This window comes from Aedes albopictus, chromosome 1 (assembly GCF_035046485.1).
Source record: "Aedes albopictus strain Foshan chromosome 1, AalbF5, whole genome shotgun sequence".
In the NCBI taxonomy this organism is placed as follows: domain Eukaryota; kingdom Metazoa; phylum Arthropoda; class Insecta; order Diptera; family Culicidae; genus Aedes; species Aedes albopictus.
Window position 1 is genome coordinate 36,794,683 of NC_085136.1, and position 12,353 is coordinate 36,807,035.

The window sequence follows — 12,353 nt, forward strand, 5'->3', positions numbered from 1 at the left end:
GAATCCTGTGAGGATTCACCACAGAATCCTGTGAGGATTTTCCACAGAATCCGGAGAGGATTCTCCACAGAATCCGGAGAGGATTCTCCACAGAATCCGGAGAGGATTCTCCACAGAATCCGGAGAGGATTCTCCACAGAATCCGGAGAGGATTCTCCACAGAATCCGGAGAGGATTCTCCACAGAATCCGGAGAGGATTCTCCACAGAATCCGGAGAGGATTCTCCACAGAATCCGGAGAGGATTCTCCACAGAATCCGGAGAGGATTCTCCACAGAATCCGGAGAGGATTCTCCACAGAATCCGGAGAGGATTCTCCACAGAATCCGGAGAGGATTCTCCACAGAATCCGGAGAGGATTCTCCACAGAATCCGGAGAGGCTTCTCCACAGAATCCGGAGAGGATTCTCCACAGAATCCGGAGAGGATTCTCCACAGAATCCGGAGAGGATTCTCCACAGAATCCGGAGAGGATTCTCCACAGAATCCGGAGAGGATTCTCCACAGAATCCGGAGAGGATTCTCCACAGAATCCGGAGAGGATTCTCCACAGAATCCGGAGAGGATTCTCCACAGAATCCGGAGAGGATTCTCCACAGAATCCTGAGAGGATTTTCTACAGAATCCTGAGAGGATTCTCTACAGAATCTGGAGAGGATTCTCCACAGAATCTGGAGAGGATTCTCCACAGAATCCTGAGAGAATTCTCCACAGAATCCAGAGAGAATTCTCCACAGAATCCAGAGAGAATTCTCCACAGAATCCAGAGAGAATTCTCCACAGAATCCAGAGAGAATTCTCCACAGAATCCAGAGAGATTTCTCCACAGAATCCAGAGAGAATTCTCCACAGAATCCGGAGAGAATTCTCCACAGAATCCAGAGAGAATTCTCCACAGAATCCAGAGAGAATTCTCCACAGAATCCTGAGAGAATTCTCCACAGAATCCTGAGAGAATTCTCCACAGAATTCTGGGAGGATTCTCCACAGAATCCTGGGAGGATTCTCCACAGAATCCTGGGAGGATTCTCCACAGAATCCAGTGAGGGTTCTCCACAGAATCCTGTGAGGATTCTCCACAGAATCCTGTGAGGATTCACCACAGAATCCTGAATAGAATTCTCTACAGAATCCTGAAAGGATCCTCCACAGAATCCTGAAAGGATTCTCCACAGAATCCTGAAAGGATTCTCCACAGAATCCTGAAAGGATTCTCCATAGAATCCTGAAAGGATTCTCCACAGAATCCTGAAAGGATTCTCCACAGAATCCTGAAAGGATTCTCCACAGAATCCTGAAAGGATTCTCCACAGAATCCTGAAAGGATTCTCCACAGAATCCTGAAAGGATTCTCCACAGAATCCTGAAAGGATTCTCCACAGAATCCTGAAAGGATTCTCCACAGAATCCGGAGAGGATTCTCCACAGAATCCTGAGAGGATTCTCTACAGAATCTGGAGAGGATTCTCCACAGAATCTGGAGAGGATTCTCCACAGAATCCTGAGAGAATTCTCCACAGAATCCAGAGAGAATTCTCCACAGAATCCAGAGAGAATTCTCCACAGAATCCAGAGAGAATTCTCCACAGAATCCAGAGAGAATTCTCCACAGAATCCAGAGAGAATTCTCCACAGAATCCAGAGAGAATTCTCCACAGAATCCTGAGAGAATTCTCCACAGAATCCTGAGAGAATTCTCCACAGAATTCTGGGAGGATTCTCCACAGAATCCTGGGAGGATTCTCCACAGAATCCTGGGAGGATTCTCCACAGAATCCAGTGAGGGTTCTCCACAGAATCCTGTGAGGATTCTCCACAGAATCCTGTGAGGATTCACCACAGAATCCTGAATAGAATTCTCTACAGAATCCTGAAAGGATCCTCCACAGAATCCTGAAAGGATTCTCCACAGAATCCTGAAAGGATTCTCCACAGAATCCTGAAAGGATTCTCCACAGAATCCTGAAAGGATTCTCCACAGAATCCTGAAAGGATTCTCCACAGAATCCTGAAAGGATTCTCCACAGAATCCTGAAAGGATTCTCCACAGAATCCTGAAAGGATTCTCCACAGAATCCTGAAAGGATTCTCCACAGAATCCTGAAAGGATTCTCCACCGAATCCTGTGAGGATTCTCCACCGAATCCTGTGAGGATTCTCCACCAAATCCTGTGAGGATTCTCCACAGAATCCTGTGAGGATTCACCACAGAATCCTGTGAGGATTTTCCACAGAATCCGGAGAAAATTCTCCACAGAATCCGGAGAGGATTCTCCACAGAATCCGGAGAGGATTCTCCACAGAATCCGGAGAGGATTCTCCACAGAATCCGGAGAGGATTCTCCACAGAATCCGGAGAGGATTCTCCACAGAATCCGGAGAGGATTCTCCACAGAATCCGGAGAGGATTCTCCACAGAATCCGGAGAGGATTCTCCACAGAATCCGGAGAGGATTCTCCACAGAATCCGGAGAGGATTCTCCACAGAATCCGGAGAGGCTTCTCCACAGAATCCGGAGAGGATTCTCCACAGAATCCGGAGAGGATTCTCCACAGAATCCGGAGAGGATTCTCCACAGAATCCGGAGAGGATTCTCCACAGAATCCTGAGAGAATTCTCCACAGAATTCTGGGAGGATTCTCCACAGAATCCTGGGAGGATTCTCCACAGAATCCTGGGAGGATTCTCCACAGAATCCTGGGAGGATTCTCCACAGAATCCTGGGAGGATTCTCCACAGAATCCAGTGAGGGTTCTCCACAGAATCCTGTGAGGATTCTCCACAGAATCCTGTGAGGATTCACCACAGAATCCTGAAAGGATTCTCCACAGAATCCTGAAAGGATCCTCCACAGAATCCTGAAAGGATTCTCCACAGAATCCTGAAAGGATTCTCCACAGAATCCTGAAAGGATTCTCCACAGAATCCTGAAAGGATTCTCCACAGAATCCTGAAAGGATTCTCCACAGAATCCTGAAAGGATTCTCCACAGAATCCTGAAAGGATTCTCCACAGAATCCTGAAAGGATTCTCCACAGAATCCTGAAAGGATTCTCCACAGAATCCTGAAAGGATTCTCCACAGAATCCTGAAAGGATTCTCCACAGAATCCTGAAAGGATTCTCCACAGAATCCTGAAAGGATTCTCCACAGAATCCTGAAAGGATTCTCCACAGAATCCTGAAAGGATTCTCCACCGAATCCTGTGAGGATTCTCCACCGAATCCTGTGAGGATTCTCCACCGAATCCTGTGAGGATTCTCCACAGAATCCTGTGAGGATTCACCACAGAATCCTGTGAGGATTTTCCACAGAATCCGGAGAGGATTCTCCACAGAATCCGGAGAGGATTCTCCACAGAATCCGGAGAGGATTCTCCACAGAATCCGGAGAGGATTCTCCACAGAATCCGGAGAGGATTCTCCACAGAATCCGGAGAGGATTCTCCACAGAATCCGGAGAGGATTCTCCACAGAATCCGGAGAGGATTCTCCACAGAATCCGGAGAGGATTCTCCACAGAATCCGGAGAGGATTCTCCACAGAATCCGAAGAGGATTCTCCACAGAATCCGGAGAGGATTCTCCACAGAATCCGGAGAGGATTCTCCACAGAATCCGGAGAGGCTTCTCCACAGAATCCGGAGAGGCTTCTCCACAGAATCCGGAGAGGATTCTCCACAGAATCCGGAGAGGATTCTCCACAGAATCCGGAGAGGATTCTCCACAGAATCCGGAGAGGATTCTCCACAGAATCCGGAGAGGATTCTCCACAGAATCCGGAGAGGATTCTCCACCGAATCCTGTGAGGATTCACCACAGAATCCTGTGAGGATTCTCCACAGAATCCTGTGAGGATTCTCCACAGAATCAAGTGAGGGTTCTCCACAGAATCCTGTGAGGATTCTCCACAGAATCCTGTGAGGATTCTCCACAGAATCCTGTGAGGATTTTCCACAGAATCCGGAGAGGATTCTCCACAGAATCCGGAGAGGATTCTCCACAGAATCCGGAGAGGCTTCTCCAGAGAATCCGGAGAGGATTCTCCACAGAATCCGGAGAGGATTCTCCACAGAATCCGGAGAGGATTCTCCACAGAATCCGGAGAGGATTCTCCACAGAATCCGGAGAGGATTCTCCACAGAATCCGGAGAGGATTCTCCACAGAATCCGGAGAGGATTCTCCACAGAATCCGGAGAGGATTCTCCACAGAATCCGGAGAGGATTCTCCACAGAATCCGGAGAGGATTCTCCACAGAATCCGGAGAGGATTCTCCACAGAATCCGGAGAGGATTCTCCACAGAATCCGGAGAGGATTCTCCACCGAATCCTGTGAGGATTCTCCACAGAATCCTGTGAGGATTCACCACAGAATCCTGAAAGGATTCTCCACAGAATCCTGAAAGGATCCTCCACAGAATCCTGGAAGGATTCTCCACAGAATCCTGAAAGGATTCTCCACAGAATCCTGAAAGGATTCTCCACAGAATCCTGAAAGGATTCTCCACAGAATCCTGGAAGGATTCTCCACAGAATCCTGAAAGGATTCTCCACAGAATCCTGAAAGGATTCTCCACAGAATCCTGAAAGGATTCTCCACAGAATCCTGAAAGGATTCTCCACAGAATCCTGAAAGGATTCTCCACAGAATCCTGAAAGGATTCTCCACAGAATCCTGAAAGGATTCTCCACAGAATCCTGAAAGGATTCTCCACAGAATCCTGAAAGGATTCTCCACAGAATCCTGAAAGGATTCTCCACAGAATCCTGAAAGGATTCTCCACAGAATCCTGAAAGGATTCTCCACCGAATCCTGTGAGGATTCTCCACCGAATCCTGAAAGGATTCTCCACAGAATCCTGAAAGGATTCTCCACAGAATCCTGAAAGGATTCTCCACAGAATCCTGAAAGGATTCTCCACCGAATCCTGTGAGGATTCTCCACCGAATCCTGTGAGGATTCTCCACAGAATCCTGTGAGGATTCACCACAGAATCCTGTGAGGATTTTCCACAGAATCCGGAGAGGATTCTCCACAGAATCCGGAGAGGATTCTCCACAGAATCCGGAGAGGATTCTCCACAGAATCCGGAGAGGATTCTCCACAGAATCCGGAGAGGATTCTCCACAGAATCCGGAGAGGATTCTCCACAGAATCCGGAGAGGATTCTCCACAGAATCCGGAGAGGATTCTCCACAGAATCCGGAGAGGCTTCTCCACAGAATCCGGAGAGGATTCTCCACAGAATCCGGAGAGGATTCTCCACAGAATCCGGAGAGGATTCTCCACAGAATCCTGAAAGGATTCTCCATAGAATCCTGAAAGGATTCTCCACAGAATCCTGAAAGGATTCTCCACAGAATCCTGAAAGGATTCTCCACAGAATCCTGAAAGGATTCTCCACAGAATCCTGAAAGGATTCTCCACAGAATCCTGAAAGGATTCTCCACAGAATCCTGGAAGGATTCTCCACAGAATCCTGGAAGGATTCTCCACAGAATCCTGGAAGGATTCTCCACAGAATCCTGGAAGTATTCTCCACAGAATCCTGGAAGGATTCTCCACAGAATCCTGGAAGGATTCTCCACAGAATCCTGGAAGGATTCTCCACAGAACCCTGGAAGGATTCTCCACAGAATCCTGGAAGGATTCTCCACAGAATCCTGGAAGGATTCTCCACAGAATCCTGGAAGGATTCTCCACAGAATCCTGGAAGGATTCTCCACAGAATCCTGGAAGGATTCTCCACAGAATCCTGGAAGGATTCTCCACAGAATCCTGGAAGGATTCTCCACAGAATCCTGGAAGGATTCTCCACAGAATCCTGGAAGGATTCTCCACAGAATCCTGGAAGGATTCTCCACAGAATCCTGGAAGGATTCTCCACAGAATCCTGGAAGGATTCTCCACAGAATCCTGGAAGGATTCACCACAGAATCCTGGAAGGATTCACCACAGAATCCTGGAAGGATTCTCCACAGAATCCTGGAAGGATTCTCCACAGAATCCTGGAAGGATTCTCCACAGAATCCTGGAAGGATTCTCCACAGAATCCTGGAAGGATTCTCCACAGAATCCTGGAAGGATTCTCCACAGAATCCTGGAAGGATTCTCCACAGAATCCTGGAAGGATTCTCCACAGAATCCTGGAAGGATTCTCCACAGAATCCTGGAAGGATTCTCCACAGAATCCTGGAAGGATTCTCCACAGAATCCTGGAAGGATTCTCCACAGAATTCTGGAAGGATTCTCCACAGAATCCTGGAAGGATTCTCCACAGAATCCTGGAAGGATTCTCCACAGAATCCTGGAAGGATTCTCCACAGAATCCTGGAAGGATTCTCCACAGAATCCTGGAAGGATTCTCCACAGAATCCTGGAAGGATTCTCCACAGAATCCTGGAAGGATTCTCCACAGAATCCTGGAAGGATTCTCCACAGAATCCTGGAAGGATTCTCCACAGAATCCTGGAAGGATTCTCCACAGAATCCTGGAAGGATTCTCCACAGAATCCTGGAAGGATTCTCCACAGAATCCTGGAAGGATTCTCCACAGAATCCTGGAAGGATTCTCCACAGAATCCTGGAAGGATTCTCCACAGAATCCGGAGAGGATTCTCCACAGAATCCGGAGAGGATTCTCCACAGAATCCGGAGAGGATTCTCCACAGAATCCGGAGAGGATTCTCCACAGAATCAGGAGAGGATTCTCCACAGAATCCGGATAGGATTCTCCACAGAATCCGGAGAGGATTCTCCACAGAATCCGGAGAGGATTCTCCACAGAATCCAGAGAGGATTCTCCACAGAATCCGGAGAGGATTCTCCACAGAATCCGGAGAGGATTCTCCACAGAATCCGGAGAGGATTCTCCACAGAATCCGGAGAGGATTCTCCACAGAATCCGGAGAGGATTCTCCACAGAATCCGGAGAGGATTCTCCACAGAATCCGGAGAGGATTCTCCACAGAATCCGGAGAGGATTCTCCACAGAATCCGGAGAGGATTCTCCACAGAATCCGGAGAGGATTCTCCACAGAATCCGGAGAGGATTCTCCACAGAATCCGGAGAGGATTCTCCACAGAATCCGGAGAGGATTCTCCACAGAATCCGGAGAGGATTCTCCACAGAATCCGGAGAGGATTCTCCACAGAATCCGGAGAGGATTCTCCACAGAATCCGGAGAGGATTCTCCACAGAATCCGGAGAGGATTCTCCACAGAATCCGGAGAGGCTTCTCCACAGAATCCGGAGAGGATTCTCCACAGAATCCGGAGAGGGTTCTCCACAGAATCCGGAGAGGATTCTCCACAGAATCCGGAGAGGATTCTCCACAGAATCCGGAGAGGATTCTCCACAGAATCCGGAGAGGATTCTCCACAGAATCCTGGAAGGATTCTCCACAGAATTCTGAGAGGATTCTCCACAGAATCCTGAGAGGATTCTCCACAGAATCCTGAGAGGATTCTCCACAGAATCCTGTGAGGATTCACCACAGAATCCTGTGAGGATTTTCCACAGAATCCGGAGAGGATTTTCCACAGAATCCGGAGAGGATTCTCCACAGAATCCGGAGAGGATTCTCCACAGAATCCGGAGAGGATTCTCCACAGAATCCGGAGAGGATTCTCCACAGAATCCGGAGAGGATTCTCCACAGAATCCGGAGAGGCTTCTCCACAGAATCCGGAGAGGATTCTCCACAGAATCCGGAGAGGATTCTCCACAGAATCCGGAGAGGATTCTCCACAGAATCCGGAGAGGATTCTCCACAGAATCCGGAGAGGATTCTCCACAGAATCCGGAGAGGATTCTCCACAGAATCCGGAGAGGATTCTCCACAGAATCCGGAGAGGATTCTCCACAGAATCCGGAGAGGTTTCTCCACCGAATCCTGTGAGGATTCTCCACCGAATCCTGTGAGGTTTCTCCACAGAATCCTGTGAGGATTCACCACAGAATCTTGTGAGGATTCTCCACAGAATCCTGTGAGGATTCTCCACAGAATCCTGTGAGGATTCTCCACAGAATCAAGTGAGGGTTCTCCACAGAATCCTGTGAGGATTCTCCACAGAATCCTGTGAGGATTCTCCACAGAATCCTGTGAGGATTTTCCACAGAATCCGGAGAGGATTCTCCACAGAATCCGGAGAGGATTCTCCACAGAATCCGGAGAGGATTCTCCACAGAATCCGGAGAGGATTCTCCACCGAATCCGGAGAGGATTCTCCTCCGAATCCTGTGAGGATTCTCCACCGAATCCTGTGAGGTTTCTCCACAGAATCCTGTGAGGATTCACCACAGAATCCTGTGAGGATTCTCCACAGAATCCTGTGAGGATTCTCCACAGAATCAAGTGAGGGTTCTCCACAGAATCCTGTGAGGATTCTCCACAGAATCCTGAGAGGATTCTCCACAGAATCCTGAGAGGATTCTCCACAGAATACTGAGAGGATTCTCCACAGAATCCCGAGGGGATTCTCCTCAGAATCCTGAGAGGATTCTCCCCAGAATTCAGAGAGGAACAATGCAGATTCCTGACAAAAACAAGAAACATGGAGTATTTCGGTAGTCTCAGATCAAATAAACTCTTAACATCAATAGAGTATTTTTCATAATGTTTTACAATAAGGTCTATTTCTGCGCGACTCACTACATTACATACAGCATTCTCATACTTGTTAACACACGTCGCGGGCGAGCGCTTTTCCATCAATTTGTCTTTTTCGCTCACCCTTCCTAACTCGCTCCTAACTCACGCCGGACAACCAAACTGCAGGCAGGCTAAAGAACTCCTACCGGACGTAACGATAGGACTACGTTTAGCTCGTTGCCGGCGCGGTGGCATTTCATATCGCCAACAAAACCGAAAAATTTAGAAGGTCAGTGTTGTTTTGAACTCAATTCGCAGTTGGTTTTTACTAAAACCGAGTAACTTTCTGTAGTAGTACTAATTGGCGCCATAGTGTGTGTGCAGGTAGGATTAAAAGTTCATAGTTCGTTAAAAACTTAAAAAAGGGGATACACAGTGTTTGTTTGATAAAAACTAGGGTTAAAAGTTAAAGTTTTAGATTTAATATGTACACGCTTAGAAAACGAAAGTTGACTCAAAACACGATTCTTAGCCTAAGTAGTTTTGTTTGTGTTGGTGTTGATCTAGGTAAAATGTTAAGAGGGAAAATATAGAAAAGACAAAAAGTAGAGTTTGACAAATAAACAAATAAGTTAAAAGCGTTGGTTTGAATATTTTAAAAATTATAACCTAGGAAAAAATCTAATCGTTAGCGAATTTGTTTTGTAACGCAATTGTTTTGTCGGGTTGCATAGTTTGGGAAGTAACTAATTTACAAAGACATTCCCCAGCGTTTCGGTTTCTTCTTGTTCTTCTGGGAAATCAGATATTTACACTCACACACTCGCGCACGCCTCGCCTCCTTCGTCATCTATGGGGTTTTCGTCGTTAAAAATTGATTTATTTTCGTTAAGCTAAGGCAGGCTGATGCTTTAATAAGCTGATCGCTTCACGTACTTCACACACATACATACTAGATCGTGCGTTCACACACGAACACTCTTAGAAGGCGCTTCGAAGTAGATCGAATAGGAGCGGACATTTTTGGCCGCCATTTTGTTTCTCTAGATTTTGTTTTCTATAAAAAGCACTTCGATTCCACGAGGGATCACGACGGATGGAGAAGGATTTCGATTTGTTGTTTAAAGCGCAAGGGTTTATACATTGAAGGCACCAACATTGGACATGGAGAAACCTTGCTGCTCCACTCACTGTTGTTGTGATAATTTGACGTTGCAGTTTTTGAGGTTATGTCGTAGCCAATGTGGGAAAGTGTGTCAAATAAATAATATGAGCATATCCTCAAAATTTTCGGGGGTTTTCAAATGTTTGACAATTTAAATAAACAATAAATAATGGAAATAACAATTTGGTTTGGGAAATGCTTTGGAAGTTGACAGAATAGCGACATCTGTTGTGAGGAAGTAGAACTAGATATTGGGGACACCTTATGGAAGGCTCAATGAATGCAATTTTAACACTTTTCAGATTGTATGCTCTAAGTGGCCATGCATAATCCGGTTTCAGATTATGAATGACCTTTCAGAGGTAATAAACATGCACCAGTTTATAATCATTCATGGTTATGTGTCAACAATTTTAACAGTTCAAGACACATGTTCACTTTGATCAGTGGGTTGCCCATACAACAGACGCATTGAAGAGAGGTTAGGTCCCGAAGCCCCAAGCCTTTCCACACTTCTGAAAGTCTCCAATGTCCATCTAAGCTTCCATTTATTCATAGAAAGAAAGAAAAATATAGGTACCAATCCAAGCTACAGGGTGAAAACGAACAGAAAATAAAGAAAAGGTTCATCCTACTAAACAACGCGAGGAAAAATCTCGCTCAAAAAGCAATAATAAAAGAAAAACGTAAATCCATCCGCAACTGCTTACTACGATTACTACTATGATACACGCGACGCATAACAATCCCTACGATTCCGACTGTACTGAATTCTCGTGCGCTTGCTTTGTTCTCTCCACTTCTCTACAACGGAGAAGTCTGACGATGACTGACGACGACTATATGCATAAGTACACCAGCGGCGACGCTTCAAGCGTCGGCATTGCTCTGACGACCCACGGGCACTACTACCGGCGGACCAACGGTCTCCCGGTGAGCCCGGGAAGCGGTTCTCAGCAGATGATGCCCTTTTCGCCGACGCACGGCGGCTGTTGCAGCGTCTTCCGGCTGGTCACTCCGGCGCCGGGCGTCTCCTCGCTGCACTTGAGGCAGCGTAGCGTGGCAGCGGCCACGGCACAGAAGCCGTTCTCCATCGTCGTCGGAAGCATAACGGTCGCCGTTGAGTCGTTGTGCGGCTGGTGCAGCTGCTGGAACTTTTGTACGTAAGCCTTGACCGATGGGGACGTCGCCGTCGCCGTCGCGGAGGATGTCACGACGACGACGCTGCTGCTGTTGTTGTTATTGTTGTTGCTGTTGCTGTGGTTACTGTGATGGTGGTGGGTGTGATTGTGGTTGTGGTGGTGATGGTGGTGGTTCTGGTGCTGCTCGGAAGGTGGCGCCTTGCGGCTTACTTTTGGGGTGGTGGGTGCGTCCGGGAAGAGCGAAACGGTCACGATTTCCACAACGCTGGTTAGCTGCGGTGGCTGTGGCGCCTGCTGAGTGCCACCATTTTGTACTAGAACGTTCTCTTTGTTGGTTTCCGCCTCGTCGTCGACCTCTTCTTCTGGTGCCACCGTCACCTTATCGGATGCAGGAGAACTCGGTTCCGACTTCCCTTCCGAGGGCGGTGACGAACTGTACCCATTGGTGGTACTATGGCCATTGCTGAGCACGATTTCGATGGTCTGCTTGTGGATGTGACCGTTCGTCGTCGGGTAGGATTCCGTTTCTATTTGGGCGGTGACGGAGGCTGCCAATGCTTCACTAGTCCGGCTGATGCTGTCTTCCCTGAGCCACCGATGTTCCAGACAGTCTTCGACTGTGGGGCGCTCCCTGGAAAGAAGATTTCCAAAATCAGATTATTTAAATAAGCGAAAATAATCTCCTTTACTCACTTTGGTTTGATCCGAAGCGTGCTCTTGATGAAGTCGATGGCATCTTCGGACACGTCCTCAAACAGGTCCTCCGGGAAGGTGAGCAAACATTTGGTAATATTGAGGAACGTTTCCTGCTTGTTGTCGCCGGCGAAGGGCGAAAACCCGGTCAGCAGCACGTACGTGAGCACCCCGATCGACCAGATGTCCGTCCGCAGGGACAGCGGTTCGTAGTGGAGCACCTCGGGCGCGACGTAGTCCGGCGTGCCCAGGATCTCGTATATCTTGCCCGTATCCTCGACGATACGCGCGATACCGAAGTCGCACAGTTTCAGGCCATCTGCAAGAATGTGACACAATTAGGCGTGGAATCACCGGTACAAGTGATCAATACTTACCTTCAACATCGCCGCCACTGAGCAGGATGTTCTGCGGCTTCAGGTCCAGATGTGCGATGGACTGCTTGTGCATGTGGTTCAGAGCGCGCAGAATCTCGCGCATACAGGTTCGAGTTTTCGCTTCCGAAAGCTGCCCTTTGCTGTCGATCATGGTCTGCAGTTCGCCACCAGTAGCTCTGTGAAAACAAATAGCAGGTCATTCGATCAATCGTCCTTAACCCGTCCTTAAAACTAGGTACTCACAGTTCCAGAATCAGTGCGGTTTCCTGGCGGGTTTCGTGGACGGCGTGCAGCCGCACGATGTGTTGCGAGTTGGCGCACAGCATCAGCACCGCTATCTCGTGGTTGATCTCCTTGGCGCAGCACTGGCCGCGGCGCCGC

General features: G+C 48.1%; 1 protein-coding gene across 1 annotated transcript in view; it reads right to left on the reverse strand.

Moving 5' to 3' along the window:
• Positions 1-8,608: 8,608 nt before the first annotated feature.
• LOC109416786 (death-associated protein kinase related) overlaps positions 8,609-12,353 on the reverse strand; it is a gene marked incomplete in the record, with an annotated part of 584,944 nt that continues 581,199 nt past the window's right edge. The window contains 1 exon segment of the mRNA XM_062844370.1: positions 8,609-11,519. Within this exon segment, the coding sequence (XP_062700354.1) occupies positions 10,714-11,519 (806 nt within the window).